General features: G+C 34.8%; 2 protein-coding genes across 3 annotated transcripts in view; one reads left to right on the top strand and one right to left on the bottom strand.

The window, feature by feature from the left end:
- The window catches only part of LOC139520423 (1-phosphatidylinositol 4,5-bisphosphate phosphodiesterase epsilon-1-like), a 153828-nt gene extending 140411 nt beyond the window's left edge, over positions 1–13417 (top strand). For both annotated transcript variants that reach the window (XM_071313018.1, XM_071313020.1), the window contains 14 exons: positions 20–210; positions 647–881; positions 1363–1487; positions 2129–2292; positions 2994–3149; positions 3476–3578; positions 4819–5015; positions 5361–5495; positions 6756–6950; positions 7387–7437; positions 7752–7895; positions 8973–9212; positions 10830–10950; positions 11282–13417. In XM_071313018.1, coding sequence (XP_071169119.1) covers positions 20–210; positions 647–881; positions 1363–1487; positions 2129–2292; positions 2994–3149; positions 3476–3578; positions 4819–5015; positions 5361–5495; positions 6756–6950; positions 7387–7437; positions 7752–7895; positions 8973–9212; positions 10830–10950; positions 11282–11391 — 2167 coding nt within the window. In that variant the 3' untranslated portion in view covers positions 11392–13417. The remainder of the gene's footprint in view (positions 1–19; positions 211–646; positions 882–1362; positions 1488–2128; positions 2293–2993; positions 3150–3475; positions 3579–4818; positions 5016–5360; positions 5496–6755; positions 6951–7386; positions 7438–7751; positions 7896–8972; positions 9213–10829; positions 10951–11281) is intronic.
- A 525-nt stretch (positions 13418–13942) lies between these two features.
- LOC139520419 (uncharacterized) lies at positions 13943–23247 on the bottom strand. The gene is made up of 2 exons (XM_071313015.1): positions 23185–23247; positions 13943–16603 (listed from the first exon to the last, which is right to left on the bottom strand). The coding sequence occupies exon 2, from the start codon at positions 16601–16603 to the stop codon at positions 15344–15346; it is 1260 nt and encodes a 419-aa protein (XP_071169116.1). The 5' UTR covers positions 23185–23247; the 3' UTR covers positions 13943–15343.
- Positions 23248–24244: the final 997 nt, after the last annotated feature.

Genomic DNA, 24244 nt, shown 5'->3' with positions numbered 1-24244 from the left:
CTGAATACTTCTTTTTCAGACCTTCTTCTGGATCCTTCAGTGAGAGAACAGAAAGAAGTTCTAGAATCCAATCAGAACTAGTGGACTGGCAGTTTGTTGATGACCCCTATGACCCCAAAACACCCAATAAATCCAAGCAAAAGAAAACAAGTCAAATTGCCAAAGAACTATCAGATCTTGTTGTGTATTTCCAGGCTATTAAGTTTAGAGGTAAGCTTATTGTTTTTATTTTATAATATGAATTATCCATGTTAGAATGACCTTTTTATAGATGGGTAAAAACAGCAATTCCAATGCTATTTAAATTTACAAAATAAAAAGGAAGATCCTGGGTTTCAAGGAGTTTAAAAGTATACATGTATGTAGACAGGAATGAAAAAATCTCTAGCGATTGTTTTGTAAATCTTTTATGATAGTGTTTTGTGTGAATTGTCAGTCTGTCATTACTTTGTAGCTGTATTTTCAACAATAACATGAGTAGTTTTTTTCTGAATGTGTTATTTTATACATTTATTTTGATGTCTTTTCGTTCTTTAAGATAGTGTTGCTATTGTTCATTGTTGACATGCATTATGATATTCCTTAAAGCACAGTGAAAACAAAAAAATTGCAGAAGTAAAAACTAATTTGAATGATTTATTTTTAGGGCTAACCATCAGTCCCAATACTTCACTGAAGAAGAAAGGAATCAGAAGAAGTGCCATTCTAACGAGTAACCCAAGTACTCCTACTACTCTGTCTGAGAAGAGTGAGGTGAGCGTGTCTTCAAATATGATTCGACAGAGACGACCAGACAGTGTTCCTCCTTGTTACCAGGTGTCATCACTAAATGAAGGCAAAGCCAGGACACTGTGTAGACGTAGTCCAATTGGTGTTATCAAATATCCTTAATGTATAATTTATTTTTAAAATACAGTCAAAACTGCTATAAATGTCACCTCTAGTTTGTTTAGCAAAATCTGTCTTATCAGACCTCTTCTTGTCCTTTTGCAGTAAAACATATGTATTTTCATTCTAATTCAAATACCACCTCTTATATGAGATTCTGTACTTAAGGTCAACTCTTTGCTAAATTGTGAGTAAAATAAAAAAAAAGATGTGAAAATTATTTATTGATTTGATATTAAGAAAGATCAGAATAAAGGAACAGGGAAACATTGAAATTTCTCAAACAGTTTTAACCCTACAAATTGTGAATTTAAATTCTTTAAAAATTTAACTCCTACATAGTATCTATCTATCCATCAAGCAAACACATTACATATATGGTTGTTTCCCATCTTGCATGAGAATCACTACATCTAATATTGATGGAAATTTGTTTTTTGAAATAAAATGATAGTTTACCTTAACCTCATGTACTCATACTGAGAAACAGCTGATGAGAACATACCCATCTGGTATGAGAATTGACTCATCCAACTTCAATCCTGTCATTTTCTGGGCTTTTGGTCTGCAGATGGTAGCACTCAATTATCAGACTGAAGGTAAGAATTATAAAATAACAAAAATAAAGAAGAAAGGTTCCAGTTTAGGATCATATGCATAGCGATAATTCTTATGTTCAATATTCAATTACAGGATAAAATTAGTATGGCAATATTGGGAAGAATGTGGTGTTTTAAAATAATTTTACAATAGCTGATATATTTGTAAGAGATATCCGATGAAGTGGAGACTACTGTATTATCACAATTGTCAAAATGATGAAGTAAATATTTGGTATTTCAATTGCATGATAACTGTTAATTGCACTTTTAAAATACCTGAAGTAAAAGTTGTGTATCCAGATCAACTCCATTATAAATGAAAAAGCTTTAACTGGCCCATTTTGCGCTCAATTGCAAGTATGCTTGGATCTACAAAAAACCCAACTATGAATGACCAATCAGAATTGTTTTTTTTTTGTGTAGATCCAAGCATATTTGCACTAACTTGAGTGTTCTTGGATTAATATACTTAAAACTAAACTCTGTTGTTCAAATTGGTAATAGTAAGCTGCCTAATGCATTAACAAATTGTTCAGAAATTGTCTTTCCAGAAATACTATATACCGGTACTGCAATTTTACAAGAAAACTACCATCAGTTATTTTTTTTTAGATTATTTTTTTTATTTTTATTTTCAGACAGAGCAATGGCCCTCAACACAGCCATGTTTGAACAGAATGGTCAGAGTGGATATGTATTGAAGCCAGCTGTCATGTGGGATAAAAGTCACATGATGTACAATCATTTTAATCCAATGGACAAAGAATTTGATGGATTACATGCAACTTTACTTACTTTACGGGTAAGCTTTGTTTTTAAGCCCCACCTATAAATGTAGAGGGGCACTATGTTTTCTGGTCTGTGTGTCCGTTCGTTCGTTCCTCAGTTCGTCCGTTCTTTCATCTGTTCATTCTTCTGTTTCAGGTTTAAGTTTTTGGCAAGGTAGTTTTTGATGAAGTTGAAGTCAAATCAACTTGAAACTTAATACACATGTTCCCTATGATATGATCTTGTAATTTTAATACCAAATTAGAGTTTTGACCCCTATTTCTCTGTCCATGAACATAGAAAATGATAGTGCGAGAGGGGCATCAGTGTACTGTGAACACATTCCTGTTTTCTATTGCTATTGTAAGGAATTAAAGAGCATAAACCAAGTCAACGATATTCCACCATATGATAGGATATTACTTTTTGATCTGGAAACTTTACTCTTTTTAATAAGAAAAAAATTTACCATATGAAATTAAATTCAGAAAATCACTTTGAATCCTACAAATTTATGAGTTTTAGTTTTATTTTGTCAAAATTTTCCTAATTTCCAGCAATATCTTTGAATTTAAAAAAAATTAGTAAAGTTAAACCTTTAAATTATTACAGTACATTTGCCTAAATGTTCCAACATTTGAAAGGCACATTATTTAGTGTTGCAGTCATCGAAAAATTCATAATAAGTAATTGTTCCTTTTAACAATTCAACCATGAGTTTGTTTGTATTTGTAGGTTATATCTGGGCAATACATAAGTAGCATCCATACAGCCAGTACTTATGTGGAAGTGGAAATTATAGGAATACCTGTGGATTGTGCCAAACATAAGACTAATGTGGCCTCCAGAAACTCTTTGAATCCTATCTGGAATGATACCTTTACTTTTCAGGTAAGTTCAGGTGTCTTTGTGTTTTTCTACACATCTACATGATATATGAGAGGGGAAGGACTTTTTTCAAGGAATTCAGGATTGAGCTGTTTTATTTGTGGGAATTCAGGAATATATAGTCAGTCAAATCCTCAGGGATTCAGTACTTCAGGATATAATTATATCATGATACTGGAACAGCACATCCACAAAAATAGGTCTGCACCAAAATATTGACTTGTAAACAACAATTTATTCATAACTTATTTTTGTGTTGAATATTTCTTGATTGAAAATTTCAAAATTTAGGAAGATAAAAAATAAAAATGATATATTGTTTATTTTAGATAATGTTCCATGACTTGGCTTTCATTAGATTTGTGGTCATAGATGCCAGCACCAATCATATCCTCTCTCAGAGAATTATACCACTAAGATGCCTGCGACCAGGTACAGTAAACCCTTGATATTATCGCATTATGATTCATGAACAACTATGTGTAAATAAAGATAAAATTTCTAAAGATTATTTTAAATAGATTAGAATGAAGACATTGACATTTTATTTTAAGGTGGCTCGGGCCTATTCAAAGTTTCTATCAGAAGTGCCGTATTTTTTGTTATTTTATTCTTTACAGAAAGTGAATCAAATTGGTCGAAAAAAAATAGGGGGTCACGGACCATTTAAGCTCAGAATCCTACTTTTAAAGAAGTATGTAAAAGGGACCATTTTTCAATGAAATGATGGAAAATAGAGGTGTTGACATATTTTTATCGAAATATAAAAAAAAAAGTTCTATGACACTTGCTCCAAAACTGGAATATAAAAAGCTCAAATATAGCTTCAAAGAATGAGCAAATAAAAAACATAGGTCACCGAAAAGGAAAAAAAAAGTATTTTGCCCTAAAACCCAAATTTTTGCGTGAAAGTGGTGAAAATGGGTGAAATGTCATTTTGACCATTTAACAAATACGGATAATAACGAAAATATTCTATTATTCACATAACTGCAATGAGTTAACATTTCTAATCAATCAAAATTTTAAAAAAAATATATTGAATTTACGACAAATACTTGTAATTCATGCGTGAAATTATGCGCAGTCGAATAGTCCAGAGCCACCTTAACACTATAATTGATACAATTTAGTGCTCTACTTTAGGAAAAGTACTGTTTCAACACAATGAAAGCAATACTGTTACAGTATACAGAATGATTAAGTGAAATTTTGCTCATGAACTTGAGAGCTAGTAATTTTCAAATTATTGTTGATTCACTAAAAAAATATTTCTTTGTATATTCCATAGATAAATAATGACAGAGAATGAATTAGGGAGTTGTCAATTAAAATCACCAGAAATGACTTTTACACAAGGGTGATTTTTAAATTTCTTTAAATTCTCTTTGGTCGGGATGTTGTCACTTTGACAAATTCCTCATTTCCATTCTCAATTTTATCACTTATTTTCATGGGTACCAATTTTTGTGGATTGAGGGGAATTTTTTTTTTGTGATTTTTGAGTACATGAGAATTGTTATTCCTGGAATATTAGTGAATTCACAGTAATCAACATGTATTTTCTGCATTTAATTTTTAATCTTTACAATATATACATGATATGATTGTGATATAACTTTTCCATTCAAAGTTGTTTAATTGTTTATCATAATGTGCATATTTTTTGCAGGGTACAGACATGTGAGATTAAGAAATGCTAGTAACAAGCCATTAGAACTTGCCACTTTGTTCATCTGCTCCAAACATGAGGAAGAACTTTTAGACATGTGTAGTGGAGAAAACAATAATGAATATATGGTGGATTATTCATCAGCCAAACGAAGGTCATTTGCCAAGGTCAAAGATTCTTCTGAAGGTGGAAGAGATGTAAGTTTTATTGAAAAACTTTCAAAATCAGATTTGATTAGATGAGACAGATTATCATTATAGATTTGAATTTGTTTCTGATATCAAATTAAAAAGCTGTTTGCTTACTAAATATGATTTACTGAAGATTTACTGAAGAAATCAGCCTTTAACAAAATTCTCTTTTTTGTAACTGCACCATACCTTTTTCAATTCAACAAATTTATTTTTTATTTTCTAAACACAATTCTTTTTAATATTTTGATTTTCTACTGTTTCCCTTATTATGAAGTAATTTTGTTCTTGAATAAAGGTAACCTGTTATGTATAAAAAATAATTTTCTATTGTTTTCTTTCATCTTTTAGTTACTTGTCCCAGTCAACGTTGGTGCTAGAAAGAGAAGAATGTTTTTCATCAGTGTTTACGGAGTTAATGATCCTGATGAGTATGTAATCCTGAAGGTCACACAAGATACATCAGTATATGATGCCATTGCTCAGGTATATAATCTTTAAAAACAAAAACAAGACATATGTTAACCAACTTTCTTTGTAAAAAGTCAAATCAGCTACGGTAATTATAAAAATGGTGAAAAGTAAAATAATTATATCATACATGTGAACCTCCCGACGGGAGTACAAAACTCCCGTTTTCAGGGGTCCCCTCCCGTCCTCCCGTCGAAGAGAAAAAAATCCCGTGTAGAAAAAATTTCATGAATGAAAATTTTCAGTCGCCATTTTTACTATTTTGTTTACAAAATTTATCATTGAGATCGTAAAAACCTGAGATTTTTTAAGTCGTAAAAACACGAGGTTTATCGAACGTATCCGGTGTAACTGACATTACCTGATTACGCAACATGTGGAGATTTTAATTCTTGCTAAAGGCTAATTAACAAGTGATAATAGTTTGATTGAACAATCATAAGGTGTTTGTATATCAATTACTCGATGTGGCTTCTGTTTATGGCACACGCCAAGGATGATTAAAAGCAAATACCGATAAATACCGGCATTGATGGAAAATGGAATGTTCTTGTCCAAAAATTTATCGGAAGTTTTTTGATGCCGAGAAAAACGCTTATTGTATATATGCAAATCTCGAGATGAAAATACTGGAAAAAGGAATGGTTTCAGCTCAAAGTGAGCTGTTTGCTACACAAGCTGACTGAAAAATTATATAAGCAAATTGATTATTTTGTACACCATTATGTGTTCAAAATGCCAAAACGACAGTTATCTTCAAAGACACCACAAACAAAAGAAAAAAAGATTCTCATGAGCAATCAACAATGTAAAACAAAAGAAAAAATAATCTCATCAGCAATCAACAATGTAAAATAAAAGAAAAAAAGATTCTTCTCAATTATTCCTTAATATATGCAGACTTTAACTAATGCCATTCACAAGGAAGATTGAAGAAAAAAACACATCAGACGGTTAGTTTTACGACGAAAAATATGTCGATAAAAAACCTCCTGATCTGAGGTCCAATCTCCTGACCAAAATTTCCAAATCTCCTGATCTGAATTTTACAGTCCATCACATGTATGTTATATTCATATATGAATTTAAATTTTAGTACTACAAAATATATCAATGAATGTTGATTCCTGAAGAAAACCTTATGAAATTGTATTTATATTAGGAAAACAGTTGTTTTTTCCAGAAACAGATTTTGATTTTAATAAGAAAAAAGAAATTTCAACATAATTTTGACAACAACAAAAAACATCTTGACCATCTTCTTTTATCCTGTAGGCATTGAGTAAGGCTGGGAAGGTTGATGATATCATAACCAACTATGTTTTGGTGGAAGATGTTCAGAGTGGATGGGAGAAGAAGGAACAAGAAAGAGCGAGTGAGCAGAGAATACTGGACATGACTGAGAAAGTATTACAGGCTCAGAATAGATGGACTGGAGCAGGGAAGTTTATTCTTAGGAAAGTCAGTGATGTAAGTTTTTTAACAACTAGCTGTTGAAATAGGGGGAAAAGTAATATACTTATATAATTAATTTCCATTGAAAAAATAACATTTTGAAATTCTGCAAGACTTATTGACTTATAGCCAAATGACTGTTGATATTATATCGATATTAAAGATGTATATGTTCTATTTGTTCATTGTACTTCATATATGAGCTCCTAGGCCACTGGTTAGATATTTGAGCAGCTAAACAGTTTGGATTGTTTATAAACATTTAAATTACAATTGGATCTTAACAAAATAGACTTCAAGGAGAGAGAGTCAATTGGTTCAAATTATTTCACAGTATACATTTTCACACTGATTTTGAAAATTTGCAAGAAAAAAAATCAGAGTTTAAACATCTTATTCAGTAGTTAGAAATAATTTGACACAATAAAAAAAATTTTAATTTTCATTGTAGGATCCTAGCAGTAGAGCTTGGATTACAACCATGCTATCCAGGGAACGACAGGTTGGTAAACTTAAGAAAATAAGTTTCTTCAAGGTTCTTTGGTTATATACAAAAGTTGAGCATTTAGCTGTTTGGTTGTCAAGAAATATGAGAAAAAAAAATGTGCATTCTCTAAGATTCTAGGTGAAGTGAATGAATATTTACAAATTTGTTTAAGACTTTATTCTTAAAAATAGAAAAAATCAAAAAAAATCTGGATGTACTATTTCACTTTCTTTTTTAATTATTAAGCGAATGAGGGAAATTCATGTTCTCATAAATAAAACTCTGCCAGGACCGCTATATCTCATGATGGATATTGAATCACTTTTCAGAGAATAAAATGTGAGAATGATGCTGCTGATTGGGAGAGTGTTGAACAAGTTTTTATTGTCTGTGTATATAATGTAGCACCAGACCAACCCTACACAATATTCAAGGCACCAATATCCAGTACAGCTCAAGATATCATTACACAGGTAAATTTCAAACTCCTGAGACAGTGACCAAAGCACATGAAAGACTAAATAGAAGATATCTATGTATAAATATACAAGATATAAATACTGAGAATCACTGATTGGGTTCCCCATTAGGATTTGTATCGGATGCTTCACTAACTTTTAAATATGGTTTTTTGAATGATTGAAAATCTAACTATCAAATGTAATTGTGCCTACAAATGTGAACAGTTATACTATATTAGACTTGCATCATTAGATAGATAAATTGTCCCAAAATCAAATACAAAATTCTACTTATCATGTTTTTCTTATTCTTGTGAAAGAAAAAGAATAAAAAACTATCTGCATTCAAATATTCTTATAAGTCATTATATTTTAAACAGAAGGGTATCAGTGGCAGATCCAGAACTTTTCCTAAGGGGGGCCCGCTGACTGACCTAAGGGGGGCCCGCTCCAGTCATGCTTCAATGATTCCCTATATAATCAACCAAATTTTTCCCACGAAAAGGGGGGGGGGGCCCAGGGCCCCCCCTGGATCCGCCTATGGGTATAATTGTTACTTTTACTTTTGTATGCAATTGTTTGAATTATATGGTTAACACAGTATTTTGTGAAATAAAAACTTGTGGAAAATTAAATGCTCTCTTTACAAAATAAAGATGATTTGATATAAAATATCAAAAAATCAAAATCAATTTTAGATTGTGAAAAAAAAATTTAGATAGATATAAGAAGATTTGGTATGAGTGCCAATGGGAAAAATTTCCATCCAAGTCACAATTTATAAAAGTAAACCATTATAGGTCAAAGTACGGTCTTCAACACGGAGCCATGGCTCACACCCAACAGCAAGCTGAATTTATTATTGCCCCAAAAATTACTAGTGTAAAACCTTTCAAACAGGAAAAACAACGGTCTAATCTATATACAAACCAGAAACACTTATGAACCTCATCAACATCCATGTATATCTAAAAGTGGTTCAAGATTGTATGCATGGTTGAAAAAAAGAATATACCTAAATTATATAGGTATGTATGGCATGCCTGATAAGATAAAGTCAATTGAATAATACTTTTGGATAATTTTCAGGCCATGATGAAAGCCCACAGATCAGATCCTGAAAACCTAAGGAAGTTTGTATTAGTTGAAGAGGTAGAATGTCCTAGCAGTGAAACACAGAGTCCACATGCCAGGCGGCACAGCACTGATCACCCAGACAGACGCATTCTTGATGATGATGAAAATGTTTACCTAGCTCAGAGAGAATGGAAAACAAATGGAAAATTTATTATTATGGACAAAAGTCAAGCTGAACATGATATAATTCATGTAAGATACTCAGATTTACTACATATCAATAAGATAAGAGAAAATACTGCTATTGTAGCAAAAATAGCAATGCAGATTTATCACAATTTGTATTGAGTTTGTAATATTGTACTTGGTTTTGACATCGTCTAAAAGTTATGTTATTTTCAAAGATCCGTTTAGAATTATGCACTTTGTATTTTTAACCGGATTTTTGTGACAAAAATGTCGGTTATTGATTTGGGGATGTACGGCGGGCGGGCGGGCGGGCGGGCGGCAATCAAATGTTGTCCGTGCATTAACTCATGAACCGTTCAACCAAAGCTTTTAAAATTTTAATATGTTGTTACTGACAACTAAATGAAGGTCAAGTTCAATAATGGCGATTTTGACTTTTACCGTTCAGGAGTTATGGTTCTTGAAAGATTGAAAAATGGAGTTGTCCGTGCATTTACGCATGAACTGTTCTACCAAAGCTTCCCAAATTTTAATATGTTGTTACTAATGAAAGAATGGAGGTCAAGTTCAAAAATGACGAATTTGACTTTTACCGTTCAGGAGTTATGGTTCTTGAAAGATTGAAAAATGGAGTTTCCAGTCGTGTCCGTGCATTTATGCATGAACTGTTCTACCAAAGCTTCCGAAATTTTAATATGCTGTTACTGATGACAAAATGGAGGTCAAGTTCAATAATGACGATTTTGACTTCTACCGTTCAGGAGTTATGGTTCTTGAAAGATTGAAAAATGGTTTTTCCCGTCGTGTCCGTGCATTTTCTCATGAACCATTCAACCAAAGCTTTTGAAATTTTAATATGTTGTTACTGATGACAAAATAGAGGTCAAGTTCAATAATGACGATTTTGACTTTTACCGTTCAGGAGTTATGGTTCTTGAAAGATCGTAAAATGGCGTTTCCATTCAGGTTGTTGCATTTACTCATGAACCATTCAATCTAAGCTTTTCAAATTTTAATATGTTGATACTGATGACAAAATGGAGGTCAAATTTGATATTGACGATTTTCACTTTCACCATTCATCAGTAATGGTTCTTGTGATATTGCCAGGACACAAATAAATGTTAATAAATCCGGTTTGCTGTCGTTGTGACAGCCTCTTGTTAGGATTATATTGACTTGTACAGTATTTGTTAATAAGTAGCATGTTGCTGTAAATCCTACTAATTTTATTTTGCCTCTGCCTTGCGTAGGGGGCATTAAGTTTTACCCTTGTTCATCTGTCTGTTTGTCCATACCTCCTGAAATTGGTTTCCTTTTTCTAACTTTCTTTTGACTCAACCAAATAGTATGTAACTTATACACAATGATTTTACCAAAAATACAGATAAAATTTGACTGAGTGGTATCACTTCCACCTTTGTTAAGTTATGTCCCTTTACAAATGGTGAAATTGCAAAATTTTTCATTTCCTTTCTCTTACTTAAATTTGCCTTCACCAAATGTTATAAAACTTCTACACAATGCTTATTGCCACAAAATCTGATCAAGCACGAATTTGGGTAGGGTCACTTTTACTGTTCTAGAATAAGGCCCCTTTATATTGTTAAAAGAAAACATAATTTTTTAAGTAAAGTTCTTCTCAGAAATACTTATTATTATAATTTATTTTTGTCACAGATTGAGAGAAAAAAGAAAGGATCATCAAAGAGTGGACCATCAAAAGGAGGAACAAGTAAAGTCCAACCAAAGAAAAAATCTACCAAGACTCAGTCTCCCGATAAAACTGAGACAAGTACCGGTATGTTCACTTTGTTCACTAAGTTTCCTTATAAAACAGACCAACATGAGACTTTGTTCACCTAATTTCTAGATAAAACTGAGACAAATATGTACACTTAGTTCAAAAATTTTCAAAAGAAGCAACAAGGATTTTTTTACATGAGCAGATTAGAGAAAAGGGGTTGTAATAAACCAAAGAAAAGTTTCAATTTCTTTATTATACATTATTTTGGCAAACAGAATAAAAATAGATAACATTTGAATATGATACTTAATCTTGGAATGAATGATATTAATAAATCAATATTTATTGACATATTAGATAGATATTTTTTTTTAATTATTTATAGGTACCAAGCTACCCACAGCATCAGGTGCATGGCAAGGAAGTCCTTCATCTCAGTCAGGATCTACCCTCAAGAGACTGTCTGCCAAGTTTTCACACAAGCTTAGCAAATGAAGAACTATCAAGAGGACATTTTATTCACAAAACAAGTCTTGGGTAACTACACCCAATAATTACATCAGGATATTTTGAAGATCAGATGTAGAACTTGGAATTTTTATTGCAGGAATATTGTAACAACTTTTTATTCTAGTTTTGCATGAAAGATCAGAAATGCCATTAGTAATGCAGTGAAAATGTTATTTATATTTGCTGCTTTTTTTACATAAAAAAAATCCAAGAAAATCTGCTGATTTACCTATATGGACCATTTGAAGTACAGAAGTGACAATGATAAGGGTATTGTTATGATTTTTTATAAATTTCAAAGGTCACCAGTTCAAACATTGAGATATTGATGTGAATTCAGATTATGAAAGTGAGAATTTACATATTTTGTATGTTTGTGTTATCATAATTTGGGTAAGTTCCATTCATTGTCATTAAAGACATCATCTATTATGACCCATGTACAAATTTGTGCTATTTTGAAAATGCAGTTTGTAATGAATGGTTTGTTGGTGCAGATAAAGGGAGATAATACAAATTTTGTAGATTAAATTATCTCCCTTCATCAACACTGTAAAATATAAACTTTACAATTTAATGCTTGAGCATGCATTATTTTATGATATTACAAAAAGATCTCTAATTGAAGTGCATATCTGCTCTGTTATTTAATTGTGTAACATATGTTGCTATTTCCGGGTGAATTGAGACATGAAATAATTGTGTATTTGGACAATAAAAGTTGTAATGTGTAAATGCTTAAGTGAAAGAATATGTGTGATATGAATCAGTTGACTATACGAGGAGATGTTATAGAAATAATTATTTAGATGTAAAACATACTTTGTTTTAAACCTATTTGTGCTGTTGTTAAAGAAAATATCTAGAGGAAACTATAAAATGCATGTAAACTTTGAAACAAAGGCATTGCAGGATCTCACCAGAAAACCTAATTGTAAGGTATTTTATTACCATGTTTTTAACCCTTAAAAACACAAATATAGTATGCTTTTATCAGTTTGTAAAACAACTGTGATTTAGTGTGAACTGTTCAAGTCCAAAGTCTATCAAAGAATTTATAAGTTTACAAACTATAAAGCAATTAGCCACGAAAATAAAAAATATAGAAAAATGAAAAAAAAATAAAGACAGACAAACAGTCAACAATTAGGTGCTACAATATAAAAAAAAAAAGGAAAATGGGGAAAAAATAAATCAAAAAGACATCAAATCACAAAAACTGCAACATTTAGCTAATAGGATTAAATTTGTACTACTTTCTGGTAAGGTAAATAGTCACTGAATTTCAATTGTTAAATAGAATCCAACAAAAAAGAAGGTATTGTTTGCAAAGCTAGTCAGATATGGATGTTGTATTAAACAGAAATCTATATTGATTATTTTTGTGTAGGATTTTTATGTAAAACAAATTGTGTAAAGTAGATCTTAGCTATTATGTTTGCTGAAGTATGTTTGAGCCCCAGTAGTTGCACACAAATAGAAAGATTAAAACATCAAAGATCAACTTGTTAAAAGAGTGTTTCAATCTAAATTGTGTATATGTTTACCATTTTATTTCGCAACTGATCAGTTCTCCTTAAAATTTAAAATTTGTTTGTTATTGAAATTACCTTGATTCACTTTTTCTGTGGAACTTCAGAAGTTAGTTTTCAGTAACTTGTCTTTTGTATATAGCTTTCCATACAATTAAAGCAGAATTGACCACTTGCAAGAAAACTGGTTAATACCTGTACAGTTTTAGGTGTAAAAGGTTAAACCATCTATGGTTTATGCTGTAGAATAGACATAGGTGTTGAAATATTAGTTACCAGTGTCAAATTGTATAAATTAATTTAGCCAACATTAGAAAATCAAAATGTTGATAAATGTTATAAGCCATTTGTGTTTATCATTTGCTTTCAAATGTTATTGTGATTTTATCAATGTTATTGTGAATTTTTGTTGATTTTTACAGTTAAAAAAGATATTTTTACCATTCCAAAGGAACAAAAAATAAAATTATTTATTTGTGTCTTGTACTTTTTTTTTTAAATTTTGTTCCCTGATCTATTTAATTATGGTAACCCATATTGGTCTTCATAGATGAATTGGTAATTTGTCAGACAAAAGGTGTATTAAACAGATGCTCTAACTCAGGTTTCGAGCATCACTGATGAGTTTTCTGTAGACGAAAGGAGAATCTGGCACAAATATAAAAATTTAATTCTGGTATCTTTGGTGAGTTTATTCAGAATTGAAAGTATCATATCACTGCATTTATAGCACTTTCTTATCAATCTGAAATGAACCTATTGAAGCAGGTCCGACCTGCTGCCTGTGAGATGTAATCAGCGACAATCTCCTCAACGACAACAATTTTATATCCAAGAAACTTTGTGTACCTATCAACGGATCTAGAGCGTTTTATAAGGGAGGATGGGCAATAACGTACTCCTATTATTAAACCTTAGCGGAATGATCCTGAACGTAAACGCCTCTAGGTACAGTTGATAGTATAAAGTGAATCACGTATGGCATATATAAGGAGATATTTAATAAGTTAACGATTTATTAACTAGAAGTGAAATATATTATGATCTTTTATAACAATAAACAATAAGTCGATTAATTACCAAGAAACAGTTATTAATACGTCTTAAATAGATTTATGATATCTTATTTACATCTATGGTAGCAAATGAATGGCTCTGGTATCAGTATATATCTCTTATGAACAATACTATGACAATAAACAAATAATATGATAATATACAATTTATTCCCTTACTTAGTCTAAAACAATATTCTCTTGTATGATATAAGTATGTGTGTCGAGTTATTACTATTTCTCTGCTTTAAAAGTGTGTCGTCCTATAAGGCCTAAATACTACGAAAAACCTATTCAGAGTAATAATTCCAATATTCTATTCTTCTATTAGTTTTAATACGCCTTGTATTATATAACTTTCAAAAGTGAATTTCGTATCTTTATTTATATAAAGAATGTATAAAAAATCTGCTTTATATACGTTGTTAGAAACACGACACACTTATGTGTGTCTGCACCGTGTCGCAGTGTTGATATGTATTGAATCAGTATAATTCTCTTAAATGAAATCAATGAAAGTTATTGTCACCGACAAATTGTAGATGATATCCAGAAATATTATTTTAACCCTTTTTTATATATTTATAATCCTATATGCTAACCTTAAGACAAAAATATGTAAGCAGCTTTAGTTATTTGAAAGTCGTAGGAATGGCGCCCAGACGAAACAGACTGAACCCGAGTGCTTAGATGTCGCAAATTTATATACAAGGACGACACACTAAGACACACCGTGACACACATTTTGTATAAGAACATAGTAGAATTGACGTTCACTTGTGTGACGTCATGCCACCTGCACTTTCCCAAGGTTCAATGTGTGACGTAATTTGTCAACAATAATGGCGACGACAATATCTGATACCAGAGCGTCGTACATGAAAATCAATGTACATAAAAAATAACGGGACTCCAAATTATAGACATGAATAATTTAAGATGCTACCACGGAATGCAAACAATAAATCGTAAAGGTAAGAACTCTTTATACATTACACATAAAATAAACGTTCAGTTGGAGTAATAATATGATCCTGACATTCCCGACACAGTTCATTATAATGATGTGATTTCACGACTATAAGTCCAGTAAATGCTTGAAAATTGTTTAGCCCTCCCACCGTTCATAAAAGAACTGTGATGGTTGTAAATCAATCTACCTATAAATTTAAATAACGAAACCGTTACAATACCCCCCTACCAAATTTAGTTTGTCCCCAAACTGAACGCATTTAACAACAATAGTCAATAATTGAGCATATAAACAAAACAATAGCTAAATGAACACATTATTGGTATAAAACTGAATTCGATGCACATATTGTTCGGTTCTAATGTCTTTAAACACGATTAGTAAAATCTACATGCAATAATGTCACAACTGCTTTCTTTATCCTCGAATGTTTTCTTTACAATTGCTGTCATCTCCTCTGTTTGGGTTCCCGATAAGGTGGTTACTGGAGTAACCTGTATATTTTCATCACGAGTTTCGGGCGTAGTAGAAGCCTGAACTCCAGTTGTCTTGTACCTTCGGACCGGGATGTCTGGCACCCAGTGACTGGTCAGTGAATATACTGTTCCATCCGGGAGCTCACATCTCTCAGTTTTGATTAAACCAGAATAACCATCTGGCAAAATAGTAGTAGAAAGGTTGTTTCTCCTAGCCTGTTCCCTGAGTCTCTTCAATAGTACAGCCTCATTAGAAGAGTGATAAGACGAAGGAGGACAAAGAAGTACCTGCCTGGGATCCTCATTGTCCTTCTCCTCGGGCAGTCCAAAGTGTCTATAATCATATATTTTTCCAAATTTTAGATGAGTGGGAGTAATTCTGGAGGGGAGGTAGTTGGGCGTGGGCGTCATCCCATCTATTTCGACAACCCTTATATCTTCTTGGATGACCTCCATGCCGTCCTCGGTGACTTCGACTAATTGCTCCCTCACCTCTGTCACTGTGTCTTCTCCTGGTCGCTCACTAATTACAGTTTCATCTGGCTCTTGGATGTCCTCACTGACGGGTACTGATTGGTCATCCATGACTACTGTTCCCTTCTCAATTTCGAAACCATCTGATTCTTTAATGTTATCAGTTGCTATCTTGGCTCGTTCTTGATCCTGCATGACTGATTTAACAAGCTCCGGAACACTCAAAAGGGGAGTGTTATCTACTGAATTCTCTACCTCTGCGACTGCTATAACTGGTAACGCGAACAGTAGGTCTTCTGTAGGGGTTGTATGTTTGGTGGCCATGAGTTCCTCGAATTCCACTGTCATGGGTGATGGTTCCCTCAGTGGTGGGCATTCTGCTGAGGGCAATTTTGTAGCCTCAGAGTTAGTTGAACTCTGCTTCTTCTTCTTCTTCTTCTTTTCCACTTTCTTTACCACTGATGGTATTTTCTTTGTGGGTGTCTTTTGGTTTTCCTTACTTTCATCCTTGAACTTGTACCAGTGTTTGGATTTCTCATGATGCCTCATCCTGTAGGTGGCATTGGATGATACGTCGTAGGGACACCATCTACATTTCACTCTATTATCTGTGTGCGCATAGCGCAAATGCCTCTTGAGACTCTCCAGAGTGGGATAGTTCCTCATACACTCATTACAGGTGAACATCTGGGAAAATAAAATTTAACCATGAGTCCGAGAAAACCCAAACAGGAGATACCAGAGCCACAGATTTGATTTTCTTTGACAGCTTTATATTTTAAGTCCTACCCCAACCCTGTACAACCATTTGAAAATCCTTAAAACCCTAAATTTTGACTATAAAACCCTTATTTATTTGTGGAAACATTTTCTTTAATTTTTAACCCTTTTACTAAATTATACAAAATCGTTTAGATATTTCGGCTTCTTTCTTAGTCTCGAAGGACGCGACGAAACAAGTTCCGGTTCTCCAGTATCTATTACATCAGACGATGATTCCGGAACTGTATCGAGAGAACCGAAATATGGTTTCAACCTGTCATGGTGGATGACTATTTCTTTCGATCCGTTCTGCCGCGCTATTTTATAAATTAAGTCTGTATAAACTTCTCTAATGATGTAAGGGCCTATCCAGTGTGGTTGCAGCTTTGGACTTAACCCTTTTCTTCGCAATGGGTTGAATATCCAGACAGCATCACCGACACGGTATTGTCGCGAATGGACCCTAGTGTCGTACTGACGTTTTTGTCTATCACTTGCGTGTTTCATCTTCTCTCTTGCGACATCGTGTATGTCCCAAAGCCCCTTTCGTAAATCTTTTAGGTAATCATTCTCGGATTTCTCGTCCGTCTCTATACTATCTGGGTAAGATCCAAAAATCAGGTCAATGGGAAGTTCAATTTCCCTTCCGAACATCAACATGGAGGGCGAAAACCCTGTACTCTCATGGTCGGATGACCTGTAAGCCATGAGAGCTAACTGTAGATGTTCATCCCAGTCTTTTTGATGTTTAGTTACGTATTTACTCAAAATATCTTCCAAAGTCCTGTTTAGCCGCTCTACCATTCCATCACTTTGTGGATGCATTGCTGTTGTTCGTGTCTTGTCTATTTTTAATCTGGAACATAGATCCTGAAACAGTTTGGACTCAAACTGAGTTCCTCTATCTGTGTGCAACTGTTTTGGAACTCCAAAACGTGACACAAATTGACTGACAAAAATTTCAGCAACTTCTTCAGCGGTCAGACCAATCATAGGGTAGGCTTCGGCCCATCGCGTGAAATAGTCCGTGAGAACTAAGATGTACCGGTAACCTGAATGAGTTTTGGGTAAAGGGCCAAGAATGTCAATGGCCACCCGTTCTAATGGTGCCCCCACCAGGTACTGCTTCATAAGTCCTTGATAATGTTTCTGGGGTTTCTTACGAGCTTCGCACGTTTTACATTGTCGACACCATTGTATAACGTAATCCTTGTAACCTGCCCAATAAAATCGTCTCGAAACTCTGGCTAAGGTGCGATGTTGGCCAAAATGTCCAGCGGGTGGATCGTCATGCAGCATTTTCATGACTTCCTCATGCCAACAGTCAGGTAAGATTAACTGGGTTATTTCACCCTTGTCTTTGGATTGCCAACACCTATACAGGACACCATTTTCCAATTTTATCTTGTTCCATTGGGCCCAATAAACTTTCAAAGTTATGCTTTGAAAAGAAATATCTTCCCAATTGGGCCTTTCTGTACCTTTCACTTTCATCTCCCGTAATTGCTTCAAAATCGTGTCGTTTTGTTGAGCAGTTGCGATTTCCACGAGGCTTCTACTCTGTACCCATTCAAAGCTGTCCGTGTTATCTTCTATGTCGACTTCTTCGGTATCGAATATTTCAGGTTCCTTTGTGGCTCCTTTCGCGACTCTGACATGTTCAATGTCATCTTTCTCCGTATTTTCTCTGTTCTTACTTTCTTGACGGGTGCAGTATGTACACGGAGAACATGGACGCCGCGAGAGTCCATCTGCATTATTGTGTTGCCTGCCAGGTCTGTGTTGAATGGTGAAATTATAGGAGGCAAGGATCTCCAACCATCTCGCGGTTTGACCTTCAGGGTTTTTGAAATTCATTATCCAATTGAGTGCGCCGTGATCTGTCCTAACCAGGAACGGGACTCCATACAAATAGTGATGGAAATGTTTGATGGATAAAACTACTGCTAACAACTCCCGTCGAGTGACACAGTAGTTCCTTTCGGGTTTATTCATACTCTTGCTGAAATATGCTATAACCTGCTCTTTTTCGTCTGTTACTTGGGATAGCACTGCCCCAATTCCGTACCCACTAGCATCGGTATCTAAGATGAAAGGTTTGCTAATATCCGGATATCCAAGTATCGGAGCTGAGATTAGGCATTCCTTCAGTGTATCGAGCGCTTTTTGGCATTCTTGAGTCCATTTAAATCGATCCCCTTTTTCCGTAAGTTTATGAAGTGGCCTAGCTATGTCAGAGAATCCACGAATGTACCTCCTATAGTAAGAGCAGGTACCTACGAAACTTCGCACCTCGTGAACTGTTTTAGGGGTAGGCCACTCTTTTATAGCTGCTATCTTATCAGGGTCGGTAGCAACTCCTTCTTCAGATACCACGTGACCAAGGAAATGAACTTTTTCCTGGAAAAACGAGCATTTCTTTGGTGAGATTTTTAGATTGGCATTTTTGATTTTTGATATAACTTGTTCTAAACGGGACAGGTGCTCTTCAAATGAATCTGCAAAAATTATGACATCATCCAAATACAACAGGCAAATTTGCCAATTCAGCCCTGACAGAACGCACTCCATGAGTCTTTCGAAACATGCGCCCGCGTTGCATAACCCAAATGGCATTACTTTAAATTGGAAAAGGCCTTTAGTTGTGACAATACTCGTCTTTTCTTTGTCGGATTCGGCCATCTTTACCTGCCAATAACCACTTTGCAGATCAATGGTCGAATACCAACTTGCGCCTCTCAGAGCATCCAGACAATCTGCTATTCTTGGGAGTGGATACGAGTCCTTTTTTGTCAAATGGTTAATTTTTCTGAAGTCCGCGCAGAAGCGCCAAGAGCCGTCGGATTTCTTAGGTACTAGTACGATTGGGGACGACCATGGACTAGTACTAGGCTCGATGATTCCTCCCTCCAGCATCCGGTCTATTTCTTGATCTGCTGCCTCCCGTTTGGCCAGAGGAAGACGTCTCGGATTCTGTTTAACAGGCCTGGCATCACCCGTGTCAATTGTGTGTTCAATGAGGTCACAACAACCCAAATCATTCTTTGATTTTGCAAAAGCATCGCTGTGTCGGATCAGTAGATGTTCCAACTGCACTCTCTGCTCTTCGGACAACTCACGACTACTTGCCACGAAAAGACCCTCAAGGTGGTGAGGTAAGATTGAATAAGTCTTTTCTGGGTCCTCGGTATTAGTAGTAATTATATTAGTTCTTACTACTTCACTCCTTTCAGGAGGTTCCGACTGAAAGGAACCATATGGTAGTGTCTCACATGTTGCAAGATTGGTGTGTCGGTAGATGACACATTCTGTGTCGATCATGTTAACAATACGCATCGGTATTGTACCATTGCTAGGGTCAACTACCGATCGTGCGACATGAAAATTCGTGTCGGTACTTGGCTCTTCTGGTTCAACAATAGCGTCAGAAATATGACTCGAATCTCCTACTATTGTTGCTCTTATAATGGATTCCGAAAAAGGTGGTAATGTAACATTTTCATCAATGGTAACCTTAAAAATAGTCGCCATTTGCGACTCTTTCTGACATGCAATCTCAGTGCCTCCAAATGTTATAGTACCCTTGCCAAGGTCAATCTTACAGTTGTGTCGGTTTAGTAAATCATATCCCAAAATAGCCGGAGTATCAATATCGGCTATCAATAAGATGTGTTGAAAACATTTCCCGTTTATTGTAATGGAAAATTCTGCTTTTCCAATAGTTGCCTGGAGGTCTCCATTTGCTAATTTTAAACGGACACCCGATTTAGACAATACGGGTCTTTGAGATTCTGGTATCGAAAAATATTTTCGACTATGTAATATGGACATTGTTGATCCAGTATCAATCAAACAATTGACAAAAATTCCATTTAAATTAATTTTTAAATATAAACTATCATGCTTAATTTGTTCATTAGAAAATTCAATACATGGTCCCTCATTAATAATGAAAGTGTCGGCCAAAGGTGGGACCTCCCCCTCGACCTTTAATAGTTTCCCGGCGGTAACACACCCGTAAGATTGGCTGTTTGTGTGCCTTGTGTGTAGGTTCTAGTATTTGCCTTCTGGTTAACATTGTTATTTTGTTGTCGCCCCAGCGACGCCTGAAATTTTCTGCATTCCCTTTTAATGTGACCTTTTGCTCCACAAAAGTAACAAGGTCCTGCTGGTTTTTTCCTGGTTTCCTGTTTTTCTATCCTAGCTAACCTTTCAATGATGTTATCCATATCTTCTGACTCCTCTGAGTCACTTATAGAAATTCCCGTGGTTTGGCGTATAAGAGGCGCTCTATTTGAGTATTTCCTTCTATGTCCTGATGTAAATGCCTCGTATTCTAGCCCTATCCTGACACTATCGTCTATGGTTTTTGGTTTGCCTTGAAAAATTGCCCATTCAAGATCTGGATCGTTGAGTGAATCCATGAAACAATCGCGCGCTAGTTGTTCTCGTACCTCAATAGGAGCTGTAGGGTATGCAAGTCTAGTAACCCTTTTGATACTTTGTGCTAGTTCTGGCAATGATTGTCCCTTCCCACGAGTTTGATTCTTCATTTGTGCTCGGTATAATTCTGACTGGTTACTTGGCTGGAATCTTGATGTAAGAGCCGCTATTAAGTGTTCGTAGCTTCTTCTTAAGTCTGGTCGTAGGTCACTCAGTACTGCTTGGGCAGAGCCCCTCAAACTTGTTGCCAATTCAAGAGCTTTTGTTGTGTCGTCCCAGCCATTCATCTCAGATACCATCTCAAAGTGGACTTGATAGTCCTGCCAACTACTCTCCCCGTCATAATTGGTTGGATTCTTGTATTTCTGCGTCGTACTTGCTGAATTTATGTACCTGTTTGTCGGCAATGATGTCATATTATCATCTGCCCTCCGTCTGTCCGTCAATACGGAACGTTGGCGTCCTACTTGGTTGTCGCAACGACCAAGAAAATTATCCTCAAACCCTGACATAACGTCCGGAAACTCCCGTTCCTGATTTCCAAAAGAATCGGGAGCTCTAGTGTCAGTGCGGATCTTCCATGGGGTAACCCTTTCCTCTCTCGTGGTAGCCCGACTTGGCATAGCCAACGATATAGGATCGTGAGATATATTCAAATGGCGTTGAACAAACGCCCGAGTGTCCGCGGGGTCCCGCCCCGAAGTAAATTTACTATCATTTGGACCGATTTCAGACGATATATCTCTCCTTCCATGGGATAACCGTTGATTATCAGCTATGAATGCCGCTGATCTATCAAATGCAGAATCATTTCTGTTTCTAGAAAATTCTGCTCCGCCAAAACGTTCTTTTTCCGACTCACTGTGTCCACTCCTTAATCCGCTAAGTCCGATATCTGATAGTGAGCTCCTTACGTGGCTTGGTTTAGTTGGTTTCGTCTTAACCCGCACCTGTACTTCTCCAGAGGGTGTTGCATTGATATATCGTTCTCTAACTGGTGCGGGGAGTCCTGTCGTCTGGGCCCGCGTGTCGTCTATATCTTGGTCTAAAGTTGGTGATCGGTCATTGTCGAAGGTAGTCATATCAGCTGGGTCTTGATACATGTTTATTTTTCTGTGTGTGGATTCCTACTGTTTGTTATTAGTAGATCCCACCGCTGCCACCATTGAAGCGGGTCCGACCTGCTGCCTGTGAGATGTAATCAGCGACAATCTCCTCAACGACAACAATTTTATATCCAAGAAACTTTGTGTACCTATCAACGGATCTAGAGCGTTTTATAAGGGAGGATGGGCAATAACGTACTCCTATTATTAAACCTTAGCGGAATGATCCTGAACGTAAACGCCTCTAGGTACAGTTGATAGTATAAAGTGAATCACGTATGGCATATATAAGGAGATATTTAATAAGTTAACGATTTATTAACTAGAAGTGAAATATATTATGATCTTTTATAACAATAAACAATAAGTCGATTAATTACCAAGAAACAGTTATTAATACGTCTTAAATAGATTTATGATATCTTATTTACATCTATGGTAGCAAATGAATGGCTCTGGTATCAGTATATATCTCTTATGAACAATACTATGACAATAAACAAATAATATGATAATATACAATTTATTCCCTTACTTAGTCTAAAACAATATTCTCTTGTATGATATAAGTATGTGTGTCGAGTTATTACTATTTCTCTGCTTTAAAAGTGTGTCGTCCTATAAGGCCTAAATACTACGAAAAACCTATTCAGAGTAATAATTCCAATATTCTATTCTTCTATTAGTTTTAATACGCCTTGTATTATATAACTTTCAAAAGTGAATTTCGTATCTTTATTTATATAAAGAATGTATAAAAAATCTGCTTTATATACGTTGTTAGAAACACGACACACTTATGTGTGTCGGCACCGTGTCGCAGTGTTGATATGTATTGAATCAGTATAATTCTCTTAAATGAAATCAATGAAAGTTATTGTCACCGACAAATTGTAGATGATATCCAGAAATATTATTTTAACCCTTTTTTATATATTTATAATCCTATATGCTAACCTTAAGACAAAAATATGTAAGCAGCTTTAGTTATTTGAAAGTCGTAGGAATGGCGCCCAGACGAAACAGACTGAACCCGAGTGCTTAGATGTCGCAAATTTATATACAAGGACGACACACTAAGACACACCGTGACACACATTTTGTATAAGAACATAGTAGAATTGACGTTCACTTGTGTGACGTCATGCCACCTGCACTTTCCCAAGGTTCAATGTGTGACGTAATTTGTCAACAATAATGGCGACGACAATATATGATACCAGAGCGTCGTACATGAAAATCAATGTACATAAAAAATAACGGGACTCCAAATTATAGACATGAATAATTTAAGATGCTACCACGGAATGCAAACAATAAATCGTAAAGGTAAGAACTCTTTATACATTACACATAAAATAAACGTTCAGTTGGAGTAATAATATGATCCTGACATTCCCGACACAGTTCATTATAATGATGTGATTTCACGACTATAAGTCCAGTAAATGCTTGAAAATTGTTTAGCCCTCCCACCGTTCATAAAAGAACTGTGATGGTTGTAAATCAATCTACCTATAAATTTAAATAACGAAACCGTTACACTATTATAGGTAAAAATTTAGAAAGACAAGGATTTACCAGGGCTATTAATTTGTAGTCCAGTTCTGTTTGTTGTTCTGTTGATAGACTGTCTAATCACTCTACCAGCACTAGTAGTTTTTTTGTAATGAAAATGGATACAAATCAGCTCTACCTATTTGCAAATGTCAATTAAGTGGCAGTAGAGCTACCATAATGTGATCGTGGTTATATTCTACTAATATACCACAGCAACCCATAGTTTCTCTCTAAAAGAAACTGCTATGATATTGTATGATTTTACCAAGAGAGGCATTAAACTGTATCTAATATTAAACACAACACAAGACCTGTCAAAATATAAGCTCATTATCACCACATTGTAAAACTTTGTCTCTTCTGACTATAAAACAGAACAAAATATAAATATAACTCCAAGAATCAACCTTAAAAATATTTAGCGATAAAAAACCAAAATATGATTAAATCTTTTATT

This window comes from Mytilus edulis, chromosome 4 (assembly GCF_963676685.1).
Source record: "Mytilus edulis chromosome 4, xbMytEdul2.2, whole genome shotgun sequence".
Taxonomy (NCBI): domain Eukaryota; kingdom Metazoa; phylum Mollusca; class Bivalvia; order Mytilida; family Mytilidae; genus Mytilus; species Mytilus edulis.
This window is presented reverse-complemented; position numbering and strand designations above follow the sequence as displayed.